We start from the raw sequence: 26,540 nt of genomic DNA on the forward strand, positions 1-26,540 counted from the left end.
ATTACTATTTTTGAATCACATTCTGAGAGCAGGATTCAGTTTCCTTCTTAACTACGTACGTACTAACATTCCTGCACCCTTTGTAAGGCCGTTCCTTTCCCGCTGAGCTGTAAGTGCGTTAACTGCATTTGTTTCCATATCTGTGAGGGTGGGCTTTGGGGCTTTCTACCCTGTTTGGTTAATCTCTTTGTCTATCCCTCTGCTGATACTACACTGCCTTAATTACTGTATCTTTTAATACATCTTGATACCTAGCAGGGCAAATTCCCCACCTGGATCTTCTAGAGAACTTAACAATTCATGGACATTGGTTCTTTCATACAAATCTTGATTCAATTTGTGAAGCTCTAAACACTCTGGTCCTTTATTTGAATTGCATCGAGCCTGAACACCTTAGAGACACTGGACATCTTTATGAAGATTTGCTCTTCCTATTCATGAACAGGGAATTTCTCTCCATTTATGACTATCTTCTTTAATGAATTTCCAGGGCAAAGGGATCTGCTGTATTTATTAAACAGTTTGCAGGGTGGGCATGAGAGTGTGCTAATTGCTCAGCACTTCCAGAAGAAGCCTCAGGCCAAGAGACACAGGTGCTGACATTGAATTTTAGTGGCCTGTGCTGAGCCTCCAGGGGAAACAGGGGCATCACAGCATCTGCTACCTGCGAGGAACAGGATTTTAAAAAAGGAATTCCTGTAACTGCAAGAAAAATCCCCTTGTTCCAAGCCCACTCATTTGCTACGAGCTTTTTATTTTTTCACATATGGATGCAAATCAAACATTTTGTTTGTCATCTTCTCGAAGTGACCTTCTAGAAAACAGTAGTCCTATTTGCCAGCACTTGGTGTATTGAGTTGAATAGTGTCCCCACAAAATTCATATCCTTCCAGAATCTCAGTACGTGGCCTTACTGTGAAATAGGGTCTTTGCTGGTATAATTGGTTAAGATGAGGTCGCACTGGAGTGGTGGGGGCACTAATCCAATATGACAGGTGTCCGTGTACAAAGAGAGAAAGAGACATTGAGAGACACACAGGGAGGAGACACCTCATAAAGACAGAGGTGGGGACTGGAGCGATGGCTCTAAAGCCAGCGGACTCCAAGGATCCCGGAAGGGAGGACTGGAAGGACGCTCCCTCACAGCCTCAGAGGGAACCAGCCCTGCCAGGGCCACCCCCAGGCCACGGCCCTGTCAGCAGTGTCCCAGTGTGGGTCACGATGGCTCTGGAAGGCCAGAAATTCTGGGGTGGGGGTGAGGCGGCGGCCAGCATCCCAGCTCCTCCCGGGGGCCACAGGGAGAGCCATGGGGCGGGAGCTGCCCCCCACCCGGCCCCTCTGACGGTGCCTACATCAGTGACTGGCACTTGGCTCTCTTGTGTGCCACCAAGACCTATGCTGGCCACTCGATGGTCGTCACCCGACATGGAGTCAACTCCAGGACACTGGACCCCTCGGGACATGTCCCTTTGCGGTGACAGTGGCTGTGCTTACAGAGGTGTGGGCGCCCAGGGACCCCATCCTGGCAACTGGATTCTGGGGGACACCAGTCGGGGAGAGTGAGCCCCTGGAGGGCATCTGAGTGCATCATGCTGGGCCGGCGGCTCCCCTGCACTGGCTGCACTGACCTCCTGCCCGTGGCGGAGATGGGCCAGTGTGACGTGAGGACCCCAGCCACGGGCCGGCGGGGGGCTGCTGGACCCCCCGGCATGCTCCTCGGCTTCTCCTGCCACGACGCCTGGAACCCGCTGGAGGCCAGCTGTGGCACCTCGTGCTCAGTGTGGGGAAGGAAGGACCCAGGAGCTGCTGGCTTCCCTCCTGGTGCCGCTTCAGAACCCGTGTCTTCAGCCCGGTCACTTTCAGGTCGGGCCTCCCACAGGTTCCCTGGGCCTGCTGCCCCCGAGCCCATACATCCCCTTACCAGGTGGTACCACGTGCCCAGCCCCTCAGCAACATGTGCGCACCCCTGCTGCCCTGGGGTCTATACGCCCCAGGGTCCCTCGCGCTCCCCACCTGCCTTCCTGCTCCCTAGTCTCCATCCCAGTGCAGCCCCGGGTTGCTCAGCTGCTAACCACACGCTGGCCGGCCCTACTGACAGCCCAACCTCCCAGCCACCCCCAGCCTCTCCAAGCTCCTCCCCTTCCAGCCCGCGATACCCGCAGTGTCCGGCCCACGCCCCGGGCTCCCCAAGCTAAGCCCCCCTTTGCCAAAGTACAGCCCACTCATCCTTCCTGCGGCCCCAGCTCAGGGGAGCACCCCACCTCCCCACACAGTCTCCTACCAGCCCCCCCGGTCACCCACCACCTCATAATACTCCTCCCCCCACTCCCAGTCTTCTCGCCTACCAGCCCAGCCATCAGCCGATGACAGTGAGGGGGGCTCGAGGGTGGGCAGACACAGTGGCCGCTGGCCGGGGCAAGGGTGACCTCCGCGGCCCTCCCACCCCTGGCAAGGCATTGAAGGAAAACCATTCCTCTATGCACAGCAGTTCTGACACCAAACATGTGGGCTCCCCCACCAGGCAATGCTGACACTACCACCCAGAGTTAGTGCAGACCCCACGGGTTAAGGACTCAGTCCCGCGAGACTGTCCCCCCAGACACCAGTTGCCAGGATGGGGTCCCTGGATGCCCACACCTCTGTCCGGCTTGGTGACGAAGCAGAGGTTCCCACGAACCCCGCTTCGGATTCAGTAACTTGCTAGAACGGCTCACAGAACCCAGGAAAGCCCTTTGTTTACTATAACTGGTTTATTCTAATGGGTGTAAGTGAACAGCAGATGAAGGGGTCACAGGGCGAGGTCCAGGATCTCGAGCACACGAGCTCTGTCCCCGAGGCGTGGGGCGCGTCACAGCCTGGGCAGGTGGGTGTGTTCACCAACCAGAAGCTCTCTGAGCTCGGAACTCTTCCGTGTAGGGCTTTTATGGAAGTTCCAGTGCGCAGGCACGACGGATTAAAGTATTAGCCATTGCTGACGAATACAGTCTCCAGCCCCTCTCCCTTCCCCGGGCTGAAAGGGCCGACCTCTGATCCTGCGGCTGGTTCCTCTGACAGCCCCATCCTCCCAGGGTCACCTCATCAGCATAAGCTCAGGTGTGGATGAAAGGGCTTGCTATGAAGAGCGGAAGACCCCTCCCTCCCCCCCACTCAGGGAATTCCACGGGTTCTGGAAGCTCTGTGCCGGGCCCAGCCGTGTGTCACAAAGCCCTTTGCGACCAAGTTCCCCGTGAAGTCCTGAGTCCATTTCCGATGGGCTTTCTGTTGTGGTCCCACGTGTGTGTGGGCGGCTCCCTCCTACCCCACCCCGGTGTCCCCTCCTGGCCTGCGGCTTGATGGGTGCGGGGGGGCGACTTGAAGTCCTTAGGGTGATTCCCCTCAGGATCCTTCCACCCAAGCCTCAGTAGGAGCAAAGCTGAGGTTGCCTTTTCCCTGTTGCTTTACTTTTTGAAGCTTAAATAAAGTTTACTAATTTTGACCACCACCACCAACGACAGGGTGGCGTTTGGTTATAATCTCAGCTAACGGCTATTTACCGTGTGCTCCCAGCCAGGGTGCAACTGTCTCTAGTGAAGTTTGTAATAGCTTTATTGACATGTAATTGACATACGATAAGCTGGAGATGCAGTGTGCATTTGATGTGGGTGGCCTCTGTGTACACCTGGGAACCCGTCAGCCCATCCACGTGTTGGACAAATACATCAGTGTGTGATCCGCAGGGTGTCCTGGCCATCTGGCATCTGTGCCCAGCCCAGCCCAGGCACTGGTGCCCCTCTGGTGCTCCCAGGACCTCACAAGGACGGAGCCATCGTTTGTACATTCTGTCTGGCTTCTTTCACTTGGCACGAGATTTTGACGTTTACTGCTTTTAGTGCAGATCAGTAACTAATTCCATTCTATTGCTGAACGGCGCTCCTCTGCAGAGAAGTTCCACAGCCTGTTTATCGTCTCATCTCCTCGTGGACACTTGCTTGTTTCCACGTTGGGGCTATTGTGCACTTTTGGGTAGGGTCTCTGTGTGGACAGAAACCAAGGAGTGCGTGGTTGGATCGTAGGTAGGTGTATGTTTAACTTTGTAGGAATCGGCCAAACTGGTTTCCAAAGTGTTTGTTCCACTTTATACCCAAGATTAGTGGCAAGAGTTCCAGTGCCTCTACACCCTTGGTGACACATGGCCCAGTTGTCTTTAAATCCTGGCCCTTCCAATAGGGGTGTGGGCATCTCCCTGGGCCTCAGCGTGAATCTCCTCAACAACGGATGATGTGGAGCGTCTCCCGTGCTCCCCTGGCTCCGTAGCCGTCTCTCTCTGTCGGCCCTCATTCCCCTTGCCTATATGCTTCTTCTCAAAAAGTATTGTTGGGTGGAGGGTTCAATAAATATCAATGAAGTCTAGAGAGTTGACAGCATTGTTCATGTCTTCTGCGCCGTTAGTGATTTTTCTGTCTACTTGTTCTAACAATCAGTGAGAGTAGAGTGTTGACATAACTACAGTTGGGACTTTATTCCTCCCTCCCGTTCTATCCGGTTTTGCTTCACATATTTGAACCCTGTTGTTTAGGTACACACTCGTCTGTGACTGTGATGTCCTCTTAGAGAACTGACTCCTTCACCGTTACTTAATGTCCTGCTTTATCTGTGATAATATTCCTTCTTCTAAAGTCTGTTGATGTCAAGGTAGCTACTCTGACTTTATTTTGGCTAGTGATTGGCGTATTTTTTTCATCCTTATACCTGAAACTTACATGTCTTTGTATTTAACATGGATTTCTTGTAGACCTGGCATACTTTTCTTTTTAATCCCATCTGACCGTCTCTACCTTTTACCTGGTATGTTTAGACCGTTCACTTTTAATGTGATCACTGATGATTGGATTAAAATTGTAATTTTGCTAGCTGTCTTCTACTTGTTTAATTGCTTTTTTGTTTCTCTTTTACTCTTTTTCTGCCTTCTTTTGGTTAATTGAACATTTTTTTTTATCATTCTGTTTTATGTCCTCTTGACTTACTACTTTTACCTCTTTAAAAAAAACTTTAGCGGTTGTCCTAGGGTTTACAATATAAATCTTAAATTGATCAGAGTTTACCTTCAAATAGCATTAGACGTTTCACATACATTTCAAATACAATATTTTCCTAATTCCTCCCTCCCACCCTTCCTGATGTTACTATCATACATTTTACTTTCACGTGCGCTATCAGTGCAATACAACGCTACTGTTTTTCCTCTGGATGGCAGCTATAATTTATAGCAATTAAAAATAAGGGGAAAAAGGTTTATCTTATCTCCATTTCTTGCATTTTTGGTACTCTTCATTTTTTGGTGAAGATCCAGTTGGCAGACTGATACCATATTCTTTCTGATTGAGGGACGTCATTTATCTTGTCTTGTAGAGCAGGAATGTCAGCAGTAAATTCCCATAGTTCTTGTTTATCTGAGATGGTCTTTTTTTTTTTTTTAATCCTTAATTTTTAAAAGATTTTCACTGGTACAGAATTCTGACCTAACACTTTTTTTCCTTTCAGGGTTATAAAGATATCCCTTCACTGTCATCTAGCTTGCATGGTTTCTGAAGAGAATTCTGCTATAACTCTTATCTTTATTTCTCTGAATGCAATGTATCTATCTTTTTCTCTGGTTTCCATAGAGATTTTTCTCCATGGCTTTTTTTTCTCAGCAGCTTGAATATGTTATGCACATGGTTTTTTTTGTTTTTTGTTTGTTTGACTTAGGGGGGGCATTTATCCTGACGCATCTGCTCTGGGCTTCTTTGATCTGTGGTTTGGGGTCTGTCATTACCCTCGGAAAACATTCAGCATTTTCGTCCAGATATTTCCTCTATTCCTCCCACTGTCTCCTTTCTCCATAAAATTTGATTCCAATTTTATGGACGTTAGACTGACATTGCCCCACAGCCTTGGGTGCACTGCTCTGTTCTTTTTCATTCTGTTTTCTCTCTCTTCTTCAGTCTGGATAACTTCTGTAGAGCTACTTTCAGATTCACGGGTTCTTTCCTTGCCTAAGTGGAGGTTACCGATCAGCCTGTCAAAACCATTCTCCATCTGTTTACTGCGCTTTCCGTTTTCGGCGTTACTCGTTTCATTCTGTCTCGCTGTTTCTATCTCTTTTCAAGGAAGTACATTATTTTAAGCAAATGATTGAAAACAACTTAAATCTCGTTAAGGTGGGATCACTCAGTATGCTATTTCCATGGGATATGTGTGCAGTCATTTAAATAAACTTGTATATGGGGACTTCGCTGGTGGTCCAGTAGTTAAGACTCTGCACTCCCAGTGCAGGGGGCCCGGGTTCAGTCCCGTTCAGGTCACTAGATCCCGCATGTTGCAACTAAGACCCGGCACAGCCAAATAAATAAATAAATAGATATTTAAAAAATAAATAAACAAATAAATTTGTATATACTGATTGTCAAGAGCTATTGTGTTAATGAAGCTAGGTTTATTTATTTTTTAATTAATTGATTTATTTTTGGCTGTGTTGGGTCTTCGTTGCTGCGCGTGGGCTTTCTCTAGTTGTGGTGAGCAGGGGCTGCTCTTCGTTGCGGTGCACGGGCTTCTCATTGCGGTGGCTTCTCTTGCTGCGGGGCACGGGCTCTGGGTGCACGGGCTTCAGTAGTTGTGGCACGCGGGCTCAGTAGTTGTGGCTCTTGGGTTCTAGAGCACAGGCTCAGTAGTTGTGGCTCACGGGCTTAGCTGCTCCGTGGCACGTGGGATCTTCCTGGACCAGAGCTTGAATCCGTGTCCCCTGCATTGGCAGGCGGATTCTTAACCACTGCGCCACCAGGGAAGCCCTAAAGCAAGGTTTAGAACCACGAGCATTATCCCATGTATGTTTTTAAATTTTTACAAAACAACTTTCTACATTTCTAAAGTAACAAATATGTATAAAATGTATGTTTAAAAGCCAGCAGAAGGATAGTGACAAGGACTAACTCGGCAGGAGGCTGAGGTGCGGAGGCGGGTCGGGGGACCTTAGCTTTATTTGTAACATTTGGGGTTTTTAGTGAGCTATAATCGAGTCGATTCAATGGGCTCTCACTCTGACTGGGGGTGAGGGCAGGTGGAGGAGGGGTGCCCCAGCAGGTGGCGCCAAGGAAGGAAGTTGGAGGCTGTGTTAGGTACAAACCGGTCCCACCCTGGAGGTTCCATCCTGGGGCTCTCGTGTCACTCGTGAGAAGGAGAACTTGGAATTGCCCTTCTCAGCTGAAATATACCTGTGCTCCTTCCTCCCTCCCTCCCTTCCTTCCTTCCTTCTGGTCAGTGGTGCAAAAAGCAAAGACACCATCCCTTGTGGGGGGCAGGGGCGAGGCTGAATTCTACTGGAGGGAAGTGGGAAAACCACAAGCAAATAAACGGACAAGTGAACAAATAAAGGAACAAGAATGTTAGTGATAAGCGCTCTGCAGGAAAGTCAGCCAGCCCGACGTACTGGTGGCTGGGACGGCTCTGAGGACCAGGCGGTCAGGCTGAGATCCGCGGACACTGAGGGTGGGGCGGGGCAGGGAGGACAGAGGGAATCCCTGGCAGAGTCAGGGCTGGAGATGTTCTAATGCTGATCTTGAATGTGAGCAGACCCAGGTTGTGTGTGTGTGGTGTTTAGTTGGGGGTTGGTTTGTACTGAGCCGTCACCCTAGCTCACGTGCAGGGGGGAAAGCGACCCTCTGATTAACTCGTCTGAACGAGGTGGCTTTGTCGTGGTCGCGCCCCAGGGAAGGGAAGGGAAGGGGCCGGGGGTTCTGTTTGTGCTGGAAGGCTGCCATGTGGGCAGGAAATGGGGGGCGGGAGAGTGGCCCAGACACCTTCCTTCCATCTGAGGGAGTTGGCAACGTGCGTTTCCTCTGCATTGATGAGCCGCAGTGGGGACGAGGCAGTTCTCAAGAAATAGACCATCCTGGGCTATTAGATGATGCCCTTGAGAATTCGGGGACCCCTCCCCTTCCCCCGTGACTCAACGGGGGCTGAGGCATTTCCGTGCAGCACTGAAGTGAGGAAGTGGCACGGTCCAAAATTAATAGAAATGTGTGTTATGAACCTTTGACAGTCACTTCTCACAGCTGGCTCGTCACCTCCTCACACGCGTGTTTCCCATCACAGCACCACGTGGCATCCATGGTGTGGGACGTGGCTTTGCCACATAAACATTTCTCATTTAATTCGATTTTTCATGGGGATGTCGTAGTCTATTTCATGTACGTCTCATCATTCACTTGCTGTTTCCAAATTCTGCTCTGACAAATCCCCCCATGAAAACCGGCTTCGTCAGCTGCCCCGCCCGGTGCCCAGGGTTCCGCTCGTCACAGACTGAAGTCCGGGTGAAGCCGAGGGGAAGGGCTGAGATGCACAGGCTGCAAAGGCAGTGGCAATTCCCATCTTTCACTTGGCAGGTAATCATCCAGCATCCACCAGAGGCAGGCGTCACCCCAGGAGCTGCAGGTGCAAACACAAAAGGTGTGATGTCTGGGCACAAGGTAGGGGGCTGGCCTTGAGGGCAGCAAGCATGGAAACCAATAAATACACACCCTTGCTCACATAGTGGCCAGTGAGGCGGAGAGAAGAAACTGGGCAATGGAGGAAGTGGGGGGGGCAGAGTCCAACAGAGGTCAGAGCCCAGGGCCAGGGTGTTTCTGCAGCTCCGCCCCCCGAAATGCGTGAGGATTCCTGGGGGGCCCGCTCCGAGCAGGACCCTAGAGCCAGCCCACCACCCTCACGCCCACTGGGCTGCACCCGTCCTGGGCAGGTAGGGACGCCTGGCGGTCGCCTCGCGCCTCCTGAAGCCTGCCCGGTGGGGGCCTGTCAGGAGCACAGGACGGGGGGTCCCAGGGCGGCTGCGGAAGCCCAGCAGGGCCCCCCGGGTACAAAAGCCCCTCCGTGTCCCCCATTTCTTGTTTGTAAACAAGCTTTAGTCTCCGAGGCCTTCCCTGAGGTCCAGAGAGCAGGCGCAAGCGGTTACTAATTAGAGAAGTAAGGGGGCCAGAAGCAAGGGGGGCGGTCAACCCAGGGCAGCAATGACGGCTTCAACCATAGGCAGCGACCAAGCGGGTCCTAGCGCCTCCTCAAGGGACACACGCAGCAACCGGACGCACATCTCTGAGCTGCTCTGCGGAAACTAAGACGCTCACCCAGGAGGAGGATGGGGACCACATGCTGACCACAGCATGCAGACCCCAGACCGGTTGGAACCAGATGGTTGATGATACTGACTCCTGATGACCTCCCTACCAGCCAATCAGAAGAAAGTCCATGAGCTGCAGCCCTCACCCCTAACGCTGCCTTCCCTGAAAGCCATCAGGGAGTTTGGGTCTTTTGAACATGAGCCGACGGCTCCCCTTGCCTGGTGCCTGCAGTAATAAATGCCGTACTGTCCTTCACCACAACCCAGTGTCGGTAAGTTGGCTTTGCTGCAACTGGGCCAGCAGACCCAAGTTTGGTTCGGTAACAGACACACACACACACCCCACACACAGTCTCAGGAACAGCTCCATCACATACTCATGCATCCCCTTCACACAGACCCGTGGGCAGACACACAGAGCACGTGGACCCCACCCCACCCCTCCATCCACATATACAAAAAGTTTTGCATTTCTATGCAAGGCTGTTCTCCTTCACTTTTTAAAAATGAGGTCACAATCCTCTAAGTTGCTTTCTCTCCTCGCCATGGGCCATGAGCACACTTTTCACTGAACCTGGAAGTTCGAAGTCAGGTGAGGAAGGAGAAGCGAGCAGGTGGACGGGCACTGCAAGATGGGGCAGGCAGGGCCTGGGGTGCAGGGCAGCCTCCATCCGCCTTTGAAGACTAAAGCAGACAGGGGAGGGAGGGTGACGCGATGGGATTGGAATCCCAGCAGGCCCTCTGCTTAGGCTGGAGAGCCAGCAGGGGCAGAGGGAGGGGCTGCGAGCCGCCGTCAGGAGGGTCCTGGAGAAGCCCGCTGGCCGAGGCCCAGGGAGGTGGTGGTGGAGGATGGGTAGATACGAGAGGTGCCTGCAGGGCGCGTGGCTTGGACCAGGCCAGGGGCTTGGTCTCTAGGCCAGGAGAGGGTGAGGTCGGTGGTGCCAGTGCCTCAGGGAGTACCCAGCAGGATGCCTTGGGGGGGGTGGTAGGAGAGGGGTGTGGAGAGGCCCAGAGTCTAGGCTGCAGACACTGCTCAGGGGTCAGGCAGGAGATGAACCCGGATCGGGAGGTGACAGTGGGGAAGGAGGGAGGTTCATCTAGAGGGTTTAGCAGAGACACTGAGCAAGGGCGATGGCACTGGGACCCTTGGTTTTGACGGCACTGGGGCTCCTTTTCCTGCAAACCGTGAGGGGACCAGATCCAGGGAAATGCGAGTTTCCTTTAAGAGTCGATGTGAGGGGCTCTGGCTGCCTGGAGAGGCCGTGGGTGGTCTGAGGAGTGGACCCCTTTCACAGCTGCCTGGAGGAAGGAGCTGGGACCTGAGGTCAGGCGGTCAGCTGGGGGGTGGGGAGCAGTGGCCTGCGGAAATGGAAAGGGCCGGACAGAACAGAACTCCCAGAGCTGCGGGGTGGCGGGGTTGGGGGGGGCGCAGCTGGACCTCCAGCAGGGGGAGGGGCCTCCTGGGCCAGGTCTCGGAGGCAGGGGCGCAGGGCCCATCCCCTGGGGGGTTTCAGGAGTGCGCACAACGTAGGGAGTGGGCCGTGGGGAACGCGACCCTCCTGGGCCCCAAGCCCGTGGAAGCAGCGAGGCCTGATGGGCCGCCACGACGCGGCCACGGCGCCCACGAGGCTGGGCAGGGGAAGCCCGGCTCCCCTTTCCTCCATCCGTCGCCCCCGGCGAGGAACTTCTTTGTTTAAATCGCCCGCCTTCCTGCTGCCCCATCGGACTCGGGGCCTGAGGACGAATCCCCTGGTTACGGTCACCTTCCCAAAGAGACGCCGGGCTGGACACACTGCGTGTCCCTGGACCTTGCCCCGGTTTGCAGCCCGAGACCTCAGGTGACGCCTTGGGCAGCGGCTGGGGCAGCTTTTCCTGAGGCGGGGGCTTGGGCCGGCCACGCTGCCTGGGTACTGGGGGTCGGGGGAGAAACATTGCGGCTGCAACGCAGGGGTGCTAGGACCCGGGGAGCGGCCCATGGTCGGGTTCCGGGTCCGCACCCGGCTCCGCGCAGGGTTTACTCCGCGCCAGGCCCTGCCCCCTGCCCGGCCCCCTTCCCGCCCACTGCCCTGGCCCGTCCTGCCCCCTGACCAGCTCCGCCCCGCCCGCCCGCCCTCCGCCTGGTCCCGGCGGCGGTCAGAGCGCGGCCGGCCGAGCCTGGGCACCGCGGCGGAGGCGCAGCATCCCGCGGCACAGACGGTCCGGCCCGCCTAGCATGGCGCCGAGGTGCGGGCCGCGCAGTGCCGAGGACGGGCGGGGGCAGCGGGGGCTCACGGGCGGGGGACGGGGGCGCGCGCGCTACCCTAACGTGTGGCCTGTGCCCACAGGTGGCCCTGGCTGCGACCGCGGCGGCGGCGCCTCCTGGACTTGCTCGCCCCCGTGGTCCTGCTGCTTGGGGTCAGCGCGGCGTCCGCAGAGCCAGGTAAGACCAGCGGGGACGCGAGAGTGCTCGCACCTGGCCCGCCCGCCTCCGGCCGCACTTTGTGCGGGTCTCTGGCAGGTCCCAGGCGGCGACGTCCTCACCCCAGTACGTCTCGGCTTCGGTCCCGGGAGGCGGCCCCGGCTCTACCCACGCGCGCAGGTGGCCCGCGGGCGGCGGTCGGTGGGTGGACGGAGTCGGGCCGGGGCCGTGTGCCCGAGCGTCCCGCGACGGCCATTCATTCCTCGACTGCGGGGTTTCGCGCCACCTGGGCGCTCCCGGGACTCGGGGAGCGGGCCGGGCTGGGGATGGTGCGGGCCAGCTGCGTCCTGAGAACCTCGTGTCGTGACCAAACTTCGGCGACTCTGCGGGGAAGTTGGTGCGCTCGACGGACAGCGCTGCGGGCCGAGGGCCAGTGAGGTCCCGGAGCCGAGGTCGTGGTGACGGCCGTTAGACGCGCGGTGGCTCGGAGACGCCCGGGCATCCGAAGCCTGGCCGCGGGCCTGTGTCGCCGTCACCGGCTTGGTGCCTCCCAGCGCCTCTGGGCCCCAGCGTAACCGCGCGCGGAGTCCAGCAGGTCTCGGGGAGGACAGTGCGGTGCGGGGCGCAGCCGTGTTGTTTCTAACCTGTTGAGGCAAAACTGCCCAGGTTTCCCCAGGGCCAGCCTTTGTGCGCCGCCCCGGCCGCCAGGCCTCTGCCCCCGCGTCCGCCGCGGTGTCGGGTTGCGCGCGGTCCCTTTGATGCGGCCGAGCGCCGAGCAGCCGCCGGGAGAACAATGCGCAGGGGTCCGTTGTTTGGCGGCGCCCGGCCGCCGCTGCTCCCGCGTGGACCGCAAACTGTGGTCGGGAAGGCCGTTCTGACCGCGCTGAAACTTCCTCTGCCCCCAGCTCCTGGGACCCCATTCCCAACCACGTGGCGGCCCAGGTCCTCTTCCCAACCGGTCCAGCAAAGGCCCGAGGGGAGCCCCCGCCCCCGCCCCCAAAGCGTAGGTGCTTTATCACAGGTGGAAATAGACAGCCTGCCCTGACATCCGTCCCGGGCAGCCGGCTCCCCGCGGCCACAGTGCTCGCTGTGGTCAACACAGCGGTCACCTGCTGCCACAGCTGGGGGGGGGCGGGGGTGTCGCTGGAGGGAAGTGTCCTGGGGGGAGAGCCATAGTAATTTGTTTCATTGTTTCCAGTCGGCTTGGTCATCAGGTTAAAGGGCAGCACAGACCTTTTAAAAAGGAATCACTTTGTAAATAGATGTGCGCAAAGCACCTGTCTGTAGTGTAGCAGATAACTCCTCAGGCTTCGGGTTAACTCTGGGGGCGGGGTGGGCGGCGTTTAGGGAGTGTGTGTCCTTATAGGGTTCTGTGGTCCCCGGGGTTCCTGGGGTTCTTATGACTGCCCGGGACCACATCGTGGCTTCAGGGGCCATCCCCTCAGACATGTGCAGGAATGTGTAAGCCTGAAGGCTCTTTTATGATTATGTCTAGTCGGGAAAGGGAAGGACACTGAGGCATCCACAGTCCAGCTTGTGAAACTTTGTAATCAGGGAGAGGAAGTCAAGGGTGTTGACTTTGAGCCTCAGAGAAGAAAAAATAAAATGCTGTGTTCGGGAGCTTGGGTGAGATGAGATCTCTAGGTGTTCAAGTTAATGCAGGCTCTGGGGGCGGTGGGTGGCAGAGTGACGGTTCAAGAAATGGTGGGGTTCTTTTTTTCAATTTATTTATTTTATGTATTTATTTTTGACTGCATTGGATCTTTGTTGCTGCGCGCGGGCTTTCTCTAGTTGCGGTGAGCGGGGGCTACTCTTCCTTGCAGTGCACGGGCTTCTCATTGCGGTGGCTTCTCTTGTTGCGGAGCAGGGGCTGTAGGCGGACGGGCTTCAGTAGTTGTCGCATGCGGGCTCAGTAGCTGTGGCTCGCGGACTCTAGAGCGCAGGCTCAGTAGTTGTGGCGCACGGGCTTAGTCGCTCCGCGGCATGTGGGATCTTCCCGGACCAGGGCTCGAACCCGTGTCCCCTGCATTGGCAGGCGGATTCTTAACCACTGCGCCACCAGGGAAGCCCGAGAAATAGTGTGCTTTATCTTGTGTCCCGCCGTGTGGCTGCAGTGGGTTTGCCGTGGTCTCAGGTCGCCGGAGGAAGGGAGCCCCTTGCGAGGTGCCTAACAGAACGTGCTCTTGTTCCCTGGAGCATAAAAGCAGGAACCAGCCTCAGCGGGGCTTGTGTGCCGCCCACCCCTCCCCCGTGCTGGGAGAACACAGGCTCCTTTCCCTGCTGGGACCAAGTCCCCTTGGAATGGGATCATAATTGCCCCTCTAGATGTTGGAGAAGAGCAAAGGTATGTGAACGCCTGACTTAGCAGGGGCTCAATTTGTTCTAGAAACGCTTCAGAATTACCCTTGGGAGTCAAAAACTTAAGCCCCGTTTGCCGATTTGAACATTTTTTCTGACCCCAAATGATGCATTTTCCCGTCTGTCTCTGTGCTGTACTTGACCAAAAAAAATAAATAAATGACGACTTTTGCTGTTTTGTTTAAGCTTTTGGTCGCTGTCATTCTGATGCTCTTGAATGGCATCGTGTGTTTCCCCCCAGAGCCAGAGACCTGGTGGGACCTTGGCTGGGCGGGCTCACGAGCCTGGGGGCTCCGCGCTACCTGCGGTCCCCGCTTCCGGAGGAAGTACCGGAGTCACACGTGCCAAGGTGGCGTCTGCCCGTGGGTCATCCTTCAGGGCCGAGGAAGGAGGACCTCGCCCTGTGGACACTTGCAGGCTGCCTGTGGCCACGCCAGAGCCCTGGGCTTTGAGTCGCCTTGTCTCCGGCCCCTCCCACAGGGGACTTCGCGCTCAGGCTCTGTCAGCTCCCCGCACACCCCCACCCCCCAGAGCCGCGTGTCCCACCCTTTCTCACCACTAGGGTCCATCAGTGGGTCCAGGTCTCCGCCGATGGCCGTGGCCCTCCCTCCCCCCAGCTCCCTGGGTGGGCCTGCAGGGTTTAGACTTGACAGGACACGGCCAAGACCCTGTGGGTCCCCGAGTCCGGGGGTGTCTGTCATCCTGGGGTTCACAGGCACCCGGGTAAGGGATCTAAGCGGAGGGAAGGCACTTTTGTCCAAGGCAGGCTCGTTTGGAGGGGCAGCACAGGTGGGGAGTCTTCAGGGTTCAGGAATAAGACCTCTGAGGTAGTCTTGAATTTCAGCAGAACTTGTTTTTCAAGGCGCTCTTGTTTTCCTTTAGAAGAAGGAGGAGGGGAAGGTCCCTGCAAAGAAACCTAGAAGGAGGGAAACTGACTCCTGAGCTGTCCAGAGCTCGAGGGGCCTAGAGAGCCGGCCCCACCCGCCCTGCTTCACGCTGAAAATGCAGCTGCGCGTGCGCTCAGTGACTGCACACACACACGTGCACACACACACACACACACACACGTGCACACACAGATGTACACACGTGCACAGCCATGCACACGCTCGCTCTCCCCACCAGAGTGCCTGGTCTGTCTTCAGCTGGGTTGTTGAAAACATCCTGGCGCTCCGTGGGTGACGGAATGGGACAAGACCCGTCTTCTGACACGACGGCCAGCGGACTTCCTTCTCTCGTGGCCTGAGCACTGCGGGGAAGGGCCGGTCAGTGGAGGGGTGGGTGAGGGGCAAGCGGTCTTGCTGCAGCCGTGGCTGGTCAGCCCCCAGGCCCGGCTGTCTGCGGTGGCTGGTCTATGCCCCACGGCACAGGCCCGTCTGCAGTCCTGGGCGAGGCATGCCCCCCCCACACCCCGTGCCGGCGAGGGTCGGACCACAGATGGTACACTCTAGTCTCTGCTCGGAGGCTTGGAGGCTCTGGGTTAGCTGTCATCTGACAGAGAACCCCGAAACGGCGGCCCCTCTCCCCAGAGCACAGCTGGCCAGGCACCAACTGACGGACGTCTGGGTAGAAGGTGGACGTTGCAGGATGTGACGTGTGAAACTACCCGAAACCTCATGCTGGAGGTGGGTAGAAGGTGGACGTTGCAGGATGTGACGTGTGAAACTACCCGAAACCTCATGCTGTTGGCGGGAGGGAGGGATAAATTATTGGGAAAATGAAAATAGATGTTTGGCACGTTCATAAGATGATTGCATTTGATACATTTTGACGGCAGGGGCCCAGGACAGTGAGAGCGTTGTGGGAGGTGCCTGCAGTGCGCCCTGGGTCCCCACAGCTCTGCTCCCTCGCCAGGTCACGTGGCTTCTCTGGCCCCCACGCCTCCCATCCCTGATGGCTTAGGGTCTGCGATGAGCTCTCTGCCAGCCCTGGCTCCTTCCCAGGAAGGCCTGGGCCTCTGAGCCCCTCCCTGCCCCCCGCCAGTCCTGGGAGGAGCACTGGGGCGGTGGGCGCTGCCTTGGTGTCCTGCTCTAACCCGGGGCGGGGACAGCCCCTCCCCCCTTCTGGGTGCCCCTAGCGGCAGGTGGTTGCGTTGTGAAGCCCCTCACAGCGCCCGTGTGTGACGTGCCTGGTGTTCGATGCTGCTCGTGGAATCTCAACACACGTCCGGGACCTCGCACCGTCCACTGCATCCCTCGGCGATGCTTGGTGGAGACGGGGAGCTTTCTCTGTCCCGCTCCCCAGCACTGCCCGGTGCCGGCAGGGTGTGGCTGGGTGACTTGGGCTGGCCCCTGGGGTCATGTTTTCGATTGGCGGGTCTGGGCCGTGCAGAACGGCTGTCAGAAGGAGCTTTAGATCACGGATGCGCTGAGTCAGACGAAATTTGGGGGCCGCAGGGCAGTGTCTGTGCTCCGCCTGCCAACCTGCAGGGGCGTGTCCTACCCCCGCCCCAGCTTCTCTGGCAGAGGAGACAAGTCCCGGCACGGCCTCCTGGCTGTCTTCAGCGAGTGCCCAGGAAGGAGGACTTGTTCACAGGCCGGTACACCTTTCTGGAATTCCATGCTGGCAGACGGGGACATTCCCGGGCTGGCGCACCGTGACGAGGCCGGTGGCACAGGGCAGGGGCACCCAGCGCTGAGCTGGGGTGATGGGTGGGGCTCTTGGCCACCCTTGGTTTCTGGAAGACCAAGAGAGTCTGTGGTGGGTCCAGCTGGCCCAGGCACTGGCCACGGGTCACGGTTGACCTTGACAGGGTGTTTCCCCACAAAGGACATGAGACCAGAGCCAGAGGCTCAGGGAGGAGGCCGCAGGGCGAGGGGATGGAGCCTGTGTGACCAGAGCTTGGTGGTGGGTTACAGTGGCAGGGCCTGAATGGAAACTGCAGAGACCACGTACGTGCTTTTGACGGATTGGTGGTGGTGGTGGTTTCCGTGGAGCCCGGACGGAACATCTGCAGATACTGCGTGTTACTGATTTATGTTTTTATTCATTCAGTCATCCATGTAATTTTGGTCCGAAGTCCTCGTTTCTACTTTTTGCACTGTTCCTTGAGTAGATTCAGAATTAGGCACTGTCAGGCCTCCTTGTTTTGCATCCAAGCTCAGAAATCTTGGAGACGGTACCAGGCTCCGGCAGCTGGGTCTCCTGTTGGCACAGAACCTGCTGGCACAGGCTGTTCTTAGCACGAGAGGCGCCCTTCTGCTTTGGGGAGACTTGAGCCGATGTGAAAGCGGTGCCTGGAGGGCACGTCCCAGCAGCGGTTGAACCGCATCTTGGTGCCCACCGTGCGAAAAAGTAAGCTTCTCTCGTCCTGGGAACGGGGAGGGCCCGGGGAAGAGCACCGACCCAGCTGCTGGGAGCTGGAGGCCGAATGCATCTCTGCTGGGGCCCGAGTCCAGAGCCCCCACGGCCTGTAGGGCGAAGGGACACCTTTCTTCCCTGTTTCCATTTAGGCAACCAGGGGACGTCATCGCGGAAGGGAAACGGTGATCTGTGTGGATGAGGCTGCTTTGACAGTGTGACGCGGGAAGATTCTCCCCCTCCCCTTGCAGTCGGGAGGGCGGGGCCATGGGAAGAGGGGGTGATGTTCTAATGCAGGGTGGGCCTGAGCCCCTGAGGTGGCCCTGCCTGCCCCTGAGCTCCCCTGGACCAGCCTGTTGGCCCGTGGAGCCAGGGTCTCTTCCAAGCTGGGGCTTCTGCATCTGGGGCCGGGGGTCGGGGTTCGCGTTAGAGGAGAACTTGGGAAGGCCCTCCTCTCGCCCCGGCTGGTCCGGGGCTGGGAGGCGGTGGGTGGTGAACCCAGCCACCTGGCCCCTTGGCCCATTAACTTCCTCTTTCCTGAGTCATCTTTGAGCACCTCTGTTTGCGCCCTGCCTGCCCCAAACAGGAAGGTGCACAGCAGTGCCCCTGGGTGACCGTTGTCTCCCCAGCAGGCCGAGAGCATCCACTCTGGGGTCTGGGCTCTTATCTGGGGAGGCCCCATGGCAGTGCTGGGGCTGAGTGCGGAGGGGGCTGTGTGTGGGACCTTCGGGAGGTGGTGGACATCCCTCCGGATGGATATTAGTTCCGTGCAGCTTTTCAGTCCAAACCGCCAGGGCTGGGCACTGTCACTTTGAAAATCCTGCTAATCTGATAGATGGAGAAATACCACTCCGTGCTCTATTCTGTGAGCTTCCGTCCAGCGAGGGCGCAGGTTCTGGAGTGTCCCTTGGCCTGGCTCTCTCCTTCTGCTCTGACACCCATCCTCTGTCTGTGCTGCCGTCCTCCTTGTCACGCCTGCCTGTGGTGTCACCTCCTGGGGGGCACATTGGGCATATTTTCTAGTGTGTGGGCGGGCTTTAATTGGGAACGTGAAATTTCTGAAAGCAGGGTGTTGTTTTTTTCCCTTATTTTTATGGCCTTTTCCTGTAGAGGTAGGACACGCGTGACGATCACGGCTCAGGGACGGCGGCCTGGGCTTATCTGCGTTGCAGGGGTGACGCGGGGGTCGTGAGAATTCAGAGAGGGAAACTGCGCGCGCCAGCAGGCGGAGTGCTGGGGGGCCACGTGCTGCATGTGGCTCTTAGTTTCTTTACTCGGCTTGGTGGGCGTGGAGTTAGAGCTAGTGCTTGCAGAAAACAAGTATGGAGTCACTGAATCGTGGTCTATTGCCGCTGGCCGGCAGCCTGGCTGGCCACTTTGTGTTTGTGGATGGGACGCCATCTGCCATGTGGGTTGAGAGCCCAGGCTCCAGGTTTTGGCTCCAGTTTTGCTTCTGAGCGCTGTGTGACCTTTGGCAGATCCCTCACCGTCTCTGGGCCTCTGGTCTGTAAAGTGGGGGGGGCAGTGGGGCTCTGTGGGACTGAATAGGGCATTCCTGCAGGGAGCTTCCTGGGATGTGTCCTGACAACTCCTCCTTGGGCTCTGGGGACACCGTCGGGGATGGCCTAAGCCACCCGTCAGGCGGGGCCTGGAAGGAGGGCCTGGTGAGCGCCAAGAGCAGGAAGTGGGTCCTCGTGACCGGAACAGTTTTTGTGCTTCTTACTTGGCCGTGGGCTGCGCCTGCTAAGACCATCGTGTGTTTTAGACAAAGCGGCCCACTCACGCCCGCCGCTCCGAAGTCCTGCAAGTGTTCTGGGCCTGGGCGCCCGCGTGGTCTCGCCCACCCACGTGTCCCGTGGGGGTGATCCCGGGATGGCAGACCTGCCTCTGCCTGTTGCGTCCTGTCCCGAGGCTGCTGTAGTTCGAAAATCTCCCCCCCGAGCTTCCACGGAGCCTCGTGCTCTGTGCAGCCAGGCCGCTTCCTGGGCTTCCGCAGTGAGGCCCCGTCTGTGCTGGGAATCTGAGCTCAGCCTGACGGGGCGTCTGTCGTCCGGGCAGTGCTTGCTCAGAGGACAACAGACGGGGCGGCGTCCTTTCTGTCCTCTGTAACCCCAGCCTTCCAACCAGAACGAAGCGAAGCCACCCTTGATCCCGTGCACGCTCACCTTCGGGGTCTCCCCGCCTGGGCTAGACCTGCTCCCTCGCCAGCGGCTCTACCCCAGGCCGCCAGGCACCGCCCACAGGCCCAGCTCAGACCCTCCTTCCCCTCCACACACGGCCGAGGGCTTTGAAAGGCAGGCCCCCCGGGAGAGGGCGCAGCCAGCCATGGGGACAGGCTTTTTCTACCATAAATGATCATTTCAGCGAGACAGCTTTCCTTCTGCCGCCCTGGCCGTGTCCACACCTGGCCCTGAGCCACCTCTGCTCCTGTCCTCTTGGCCCCTGGAGGAGAGGACGGCCCTTTCTGAGCCCAGATGCCCCTGCAGGGCCCGGCCCTCCTGCCCCACTTCAAGCTTCCGGCTGTCACTTTCTGGCTCGCTTCTCCTCACTTCCCCAAGGCTGACCCAGGGTTGCGGGCTTGCCATGCTTCCGCACCGGCGGGTAGTGTTGGCAGCGACCTCTGCTTGTCTTGGGTCCTCCCATCTTGGCCTTGTCCCCCGTGGCACCGGGGGACCCATCTTGTTCCAGGTCACCGGTGTCCTTGGGGCAGCCAGGACCTTCCTGTTTTCTGGCTAACGTGGGCCTCCATCCCCAGGGGACTCGGGCCCGGCTGGCGCTGACTCAGAATCTGCGATGCTCTGCTGTTCCTTCTTTCGTGACCTTATATTGTGGCAATAGTCAAGAATGCCGTGGAGGCTCAGAAACCAGAAGGAAAAAGCACCCGTTCCAGCGCAGCCTTTACTGTCAATGTGGGGGCAATGGGACGTCTTAAATGGACCCGGGCTGCCCTCCCTGCTGACTCCACTCCCGGCCTGTGTGGACGGCCCCTCTGGGTGCGAAGCCTCAGGGCCCCCCGGAGAGCCAGCCGCAAGCGGGTCTGCTTCCCAGATGGGAACACATCCCCACCCCACCGCCCGCTCCTGGGCGGCGCGCTGGCCTCCCAAGCGCCTGACTGCCCCCCATTTAAGACCCTGGACAGCCCCACCTCCCAGCGTTGAAACTTTTTCTTCCCGTGGCATATGGTCTGCTGAATGTCAGCCCCAAAGGCCTCGCCGTCCTGATCCACAGGGCCGTGAACGCTGCTTTACGCGGTAAAGAGGGCTTCGGGTGGGATGAGGCTCGTGAGCTGTGGAGATAACCCTGGATTATCCGGGTGGGCCTACGTGTAATCCCATGTCCTAAGAAGGGATGGGGGAGGCCAGAGGGTCAGGGCAGAACGAGGAGACGTGGCGATGGAAGCAAAGGTTGAGGGAGAGGTTGGAATACAGGAAGGGGCTACGAGCCTAGGAACACAGGCGGCTTCTAGATGCTGGAACCGGGGGACCGGGTCCTCCCTGGGGCCCCCGGAAAGGAGCACAGTCGTGCCGACACCTGGGATTTAGGCCTCTGGCCTCCAGAACACGAGCGCAGCTCGTGTGGTTTCCAGCCCCTGACTTTGGGGTCATTTGCTCCAGCAGCTGCAGGACACTGGCCAGTGTGTGGCTAGGTCAGTGGCAGGGGTGGAGTCGTGGTGACGCAAATCCTCTCGTTGGAAAAGTGCTGCTTCTCCACAGTGTGAAACCTCTGATACGTTCGAAGGCCTTGGGACACCCACGCCCTGTACAGGGCCCCTGAGTGCCCTTCCTGACCCCCAAGTCCCGAGGGTCGACTCCCCGTCCTGCGCACCCAGCACCCTGGGCTGGGGACTCTCTGTGGAGAGGTTAGAGGGGCCCCCATCCTAGGAACCTCTTAGAGCTCAGCGGGACCCATTCTCAGGCCCTAGAATGACCTCTGCGTGTCCCCGGGTGGCGCCTTGAACGGGGGAGGGAGGCGGGCGGACAGAGGGCAGGTGAGCGGGGCCGGGGCAGACGTCGGGCCGCTCGAGAGTGCCTGGACGGGCCTGTGGGCAAGGGGACTGTGTGTGGGGGTCTGTCCTGGGACTGTCTCCGGCAGGGCCCCCGCAGGGCAGGGGCGGGTGTTATCGTCCACAAGGTTGGACAGCAGCCTGCTCTGTTCTGTTTTTGGAGAATGAGGCAAATGGCACAGGATCACATTCCCAGCGAGCGCCAGTTCTGCCCAGTGTCCTGGCGTGTCGCAGAAAGGGTTTATAAAGTAAGGCGGACCAGTTGCTGAGCAGGTGGACGGTACTCAGTACCAGTGCCTGTCAGCCTCCAGCCGTCTTAGGTACTGGCTGGACCTTCAGTTATCTGAGTGCTGGGTGGACCTTCAGTTATCCGGATGCTGGGTGGACCTTCAGTTATCTGAGGTGGACCTTCAGTTATCCGAGGTGGACCTTCAGTTATCTGAGGTGGACCTTCAGTTATCCGGTGCTGGGCGGACCTTCAGTTATCCGAGGTGGACCTTCAGTTATCTGAGGTGGACCTTCAGTCATCCGGTGCCGGGTGGACCTTCAGTTATCCGAGGTGGACCTTCAGTCATCCGGTGCCGGGTGGACCTTCAGTTATCTGAGGTGGACCTTCAGTTATCCGGTGCCGGGCGGACCTTCAGTTATCCGAGGTGGACCTTCAATTATCTGGGTGCTGGGTGGACCTTCAGTTATCCGGATGCCGGGTGGACCTTCAGTTATCTGAGGTGGACCTTCAGTTATCTGAGATGGACCTTCAGTTATCTGTGCCAAGAGACTCGATGGCCGGTGGGAACTGGTGGCCAGACTTGCTTCACTGGCCCATCTGTGAGGTGGCTCCTGACGTGCAAACTGCATCTTCATTTGCCCACATACTGGGTGTTGTCACCTCTCCTCCGGCACAGGGGCCTTTCTCAGATCTCACACACTCAGAGAGAGCAGGGACGTCGGGCAGGGCGTGTGGCTGAGAGCTCAGCCTGGCTCCTGCAGGCCTGGCTTTGTACCTTCTGGATGGCCAGAGACGGAGCCCAGGGTGGTAGGCAGCCAGGAGCGGTTGGGGGCCGTGCCCAGGACCCTTGGGTGCAGTTTGCTCTGTTCCCATCCCCCGACTCTGGCCCCCCACCTCAGGTCCTCTGTAGGCCCTCTCGGGAGTGGCCAGGGCTGGCCCAGCCCAAAGGTCACTTCCTCAGGGGACTCTGCGGGGATGCTGCGCAGCTCCTCCCCAGGGTCATGGGACAGAGGAGGGGCAGGGCGCACGTCTCTGCTTGGACTCAGAAACCCAGGGCCTTTGGTGGCAGCGTCGTCCATCGTGGCTGGTCACCCGGGTCTGTTAGTCCCAGCTGAAGACCCTGCTCACCAGGTCTCAGTGCAGGCTGTGCTGGGCTCTGAACCCTAACTAGCTAGTAGGCAGTGGGCAGCTGAATTTTAAAGCCGCTGCCCTCCCCTGCCCACTGGATTGGAGACCAGCCCCGCCCCCACCCTCGTTTCCCGTTACACGCGAGCATCCCTTGGGAACGATCCAGGCTCGCCCCTTCCCGGGGCGCCGTCTCACTGAGCTTCAGGTGTTTGGAAGCGTCTGCTTTGACCTTTGCCCTTCTCTTCTACAGAAACAACCCTCGTGCCTCAATGTGGTTTTACTAAAGGGCCTTTCTGAGTGGTAAGGAGTCTCCCCTGTTTCCCTGGCTCCGGACATGCATGTTTGGGGAACCACTTCTTAAAGGGCAGCCCTGGGCCTGAGCTTCTGGCGACCCGGGTCACGGAGATGGGGGTGGGATCCGCGGAGACCCCTTCCTTGTGCCGCGGTGTCCCGAGCGGACGTCGTCCTATCAGCGGTGACAGCCACTCGCTGTGACTGCCCGAGCTTCGGGGCACCGTGTTCTCTTTCCCTGTGCCTGTTAACCAGCCCCCCGGATGCCCCCACACGCCCTTCCGTGTGCCGGGGCCTGGGGTCCCTGCGGCCTCATTCTTGGGTGTCCTTGTTCTCCCCTGTGGTTCACGGCTCTGGGTCCCGGCCCGGCTGCCCCCAAGGGGTCTGGGCTGTGCGTCCTGCACCCCGCCGTCCCTCTGCTCCTTCTCAGTGGTCAACATGCTGACCCTGCCGTTTCGTGAGCCCCGGCTCACCCAGGACATGGGCGGGAAGACACCGCACAGGCCGCGGTGTAACCTGCTCTCAGCTAAAGCTGTCCCCCTGTAAGTTGTGGTTGCGTCGGCCCGGGTGAAGCCACACCACCTCCACCCCGGCCTGCGTCACACCCGAGGCCAGGTCGAGGTGCCGCTTCGTGGCCTGTGCCGTTCCCGGGCCGGGGGCTGCCTGTGAGGCGGGGGGACGCTCATGATGGGAGGCGGGGCTCCGGCTTCCGGCGTTGGGGGTGGCAGCTCACACCTGCTTGGGCCCCAGGTGGGTGCACTGGTGCAGGTTGCCCTGACTTCACGTTGCACCAGGCACAGGAGTTTCCCTCTCACGATTCACATCCCCTCCACCTCTGAGCTCTCTCATCGCTAATCGAGGACGTGAGGCCCCTCAGATGAAAGCCCCTTTGTGCACAGCCCGCAGCTGGCTCCGCCCTGGGCTGGCGCTCGCGGCCTGAGCAGGTGCAATGGCCCTCTCACCACAGGAATGTCCGCGCGAGGCACCGCGAACAGCTTCCTCCTTTATTCGTGCTATCAGCTCATGACGCTGCGATTTGGATCCAATTCTATCTGGAGAAGGTCGTGCTGGGTTGCGTCTCCTCCTCGCTCGTATCCCAGCAACAGGATTACGGCTGGCGGGATGGCATTCCTGTAGCCCCGAGAGAGCGGGGTCCCAGTCCTCCACGCTCCGGAGCCTTCTGGGGACAGCGGTGGGTGTGGGCAGGGAGGGCACTTGGACCCAGCTGCCCTAAGGCTACCAAGAGTTAGCGGTGCGGGACTCCCGGCCCCGGACCCAGGGGCCTCCATGGGGAGCCGTGCGTGGCCAGTTCCGTGGTCCTGCTGCACACTCCTGCCTTTTACCAGGAGGGGCAGGGCTGCCAGTGGTCCGCCCGTGCTTCTCAGCGTGCCCCCCACTCACCAAGCTGGAAGGCTGGCCCCTCTCTGCAGCTCCCGACGGGTTGCCCAGCGGCGTCTGCACTAGTGCCTACTCTGTGTGTGCCTGCATGGGTCCCGCTCAGCACACTCTAGGCTCCTTGAGGACAGACGGGCAGACGGAGGGCCTCTGGGCGAGACTGGACTTTGTCCCCGGAAGTGTTTGCAGTCCTGTTTCATCCTTACTGAAATTTACAATCCTGTGCGCTCCATGCCCCTTGCGAGGAGACCCGTGGCCCACATTCAAGGACCACCTGTGCCTCTGACCCCAGGGGTGACAGTGGGTGGGCCGAGCAGTAGGAATGGTCCCATCGCGGGGTCAGCAGTAGTCGGACGGGAGGAAGAAGGAGGTGAGCCCGGTGACTGGGAGGTTGAGGTCCATTGTGTACAGAGCAGCAAGGTTGTGCTGCGGGAGGAAGAGCCCTGACTACTTACCCTGGAGCAGAGTTCCACACGGCCGGCAGGGCCTTCCTGCATCTCACTGTCCTTCTGGGGCCTCGGTCAGGGGACGCTCCCTCCTCCCGCTCTGTCCCACGGCCCCTGACACAGCCTGGAGGGGGGAGGGGGGGAGGGGTACGGGGTCCCGAGCACACCCTCCTTCCCGACCACAAGGCCGTGGGTGGAGGTTTGAGGGCAGCTCCCGTCTGTGGGCCCCAGGTCCCTCCGCTCCTGATGGCGAGGCCAGTGTGCAGTTAGCAGATTCCAGAACTGCTCACGATGAGAAGCTAGCGTCTCCGCATGCGGCTTATTACGATTTCCTTTGATTAGTAACAGCCCCTTCCGCCTGGCGATTCCTGCAGGCGCCTCCCGTGGGGTTGGAAGGGGTGGGCGCACGGCGGGGGTGACAGGTGGCGTCTTTGCTCCTGGCTGACCGAGGCTCATGTCATTTTAAGTTAGGCCACGTGCGGGGGGTGCCTTCCTGACACGAAGCCCCAGGTACTGGGCAGCGACCGGCGGGCACTGGGGCTGGGAGGGCTGTCGAGATCTTCTGGGCACCGGACGCCGGGCACCTGCTTGTACTGGAGGAGCGAGAGCTCCACGCAAATGCCCTCGGCTCCAAGGGCCCTGGGTCACCGGCCTGTGGGGCTTCTGGGCGGTGGTGACCCTCACGCCCACGGTGGGGGGGGCCCGAGCCCACCCCACACTCGACTCGGCCCACACCTCCTTCCCTTCCACCCGGACAGCACACACGCACAGGCTCACCCTGAGGTTTAACCGAGTGGCACCCGCACCCCAAGTCACCTCCTTGCAGGCTCGCGGCCACCATCCCCCGCACGCAGCTTCCTCCCGACCTGTCCAGCCGCCAACCTGCCCCTCGTCCTGCGGAGCCCGGCCCAACCCCCTCTCCCCAACCCTGCGTCCACCTGGAGGGAAGTGGCTACAGGCCCGTCCGGGCCCCCCACTCCTCGCTCCATGCCAGCCTCTCTGTGGCCTGGGAAGGAGATAGTGGGTCGTGGTCCAAGGGGCACTGGGACGGCCACCCCCAGGGGACACCCTCCTGTTTGACACCCTCCTTTGACTTTCCACCTGCTTCTCCTTCTACCCCTTCCCTGCCTGGTGGACCTCATCTACCCCCTGGACCCGACACCTGCACCTCCACTGCGGCCACTGACTTTTCCCCTGCCCAGTGCCCTGGGCATCAGTGTCTGCCTGCCACCCCGCAGCACCTAACGTCATGCCTGGCACACAGCTGGGGCTGTAAATGCTTCCCAGATGCATGGATGGACTTTTGAGGCTTCGTGAGAACGACGGCTCGTGAATTTGGCCAGAGTGCATGGCTGGCCCTGCCTGAAGTCTTGGTGGTGCAGTTTCGCAGGGCGAGGGCCTGGCTTAGGTGCACAGTTACTGGGGATGCAGAGGCGTTCCTGCACCCACGGGTCACCGGGGGGTTTGCCCACTCCTGTGTGGGCTTTGAAGGTGTGCGACACTGGTACTGCTCCTGTGCGGGCTTTGAAGGTGTACGACGCTGGTAGCCGTGGAGCTGCAGGAATGGGAGAGAGACGCTGCGGTCTGGCCTGGCTCCCCTCACCGGCTGGCCTGGCTCCCCTCACCGGCTGGCCATGGGCTTTGAAGGTGTGCGACGCTGGTAGCCGTGGAGCTGCAGGAATGGGAGAGAGACGCTGACGCCTGCGGTCTGGCCTGGCTCCCCTCACCGGCTGGCCATCGCGCTGGGTGCTGGTGTCAGCAGACATGGAGCAGACGAGTGGGTCCTGCTGCAGGAGGCCACGCAGCGCCGGGAGGAGCTCAGATGGCTGTCTCGGGGTGGTGAGGCTCACGGGCTCTCCCTGGCT

General features: G+C 58.9%; 1 protein-coding gene across 2 annotated transcripts in view; it reads left to right on the plus strand.

Moving 5' to 3' along the window:
• The first annotated feature begins 11,210 nt into the window (after nt 1-11,210).
• COL18A1 (collagen type XVIII alpha 1 chain) overlaps nt 11,211-26,540 on the plus strand; it is a 96,588-nt gene continuing 81,258 nt past the window's right edge. For both annotated transcript variants that reach the window (XM_067739688.1, XM_067739689.1), the window contains exons 1-2: nt 11,211-11,350; nt 11,452-11,546. In XM_067739688.1, the coding sequence (XP_067595789.1) occupies nt 11,340-11,350; nt 11,452-11,546 (106 nt within the window). In that variant the 5' untranslated portion in view covers nt 11,211-11,339. The remainder of the gene's footprint in view (nt 11,351-11,451; nt 11,547-26,540) is intronic.

Source organism: Pseudorca crassidens, chromosome 5 (assembly GCF_039906515.1).
Source record: "Pseudorca crassidens isolate mPseCra1 chromosome 5, mPseCra1.hap1, whole genome shotgun sequence".
Taxonomy (NCBI): Eukaryota; Metazoa; Chordata; class Mammalia; order Artiodactyla; family Delphinidae; genus Pseudorca; species Pseudorca crassidens.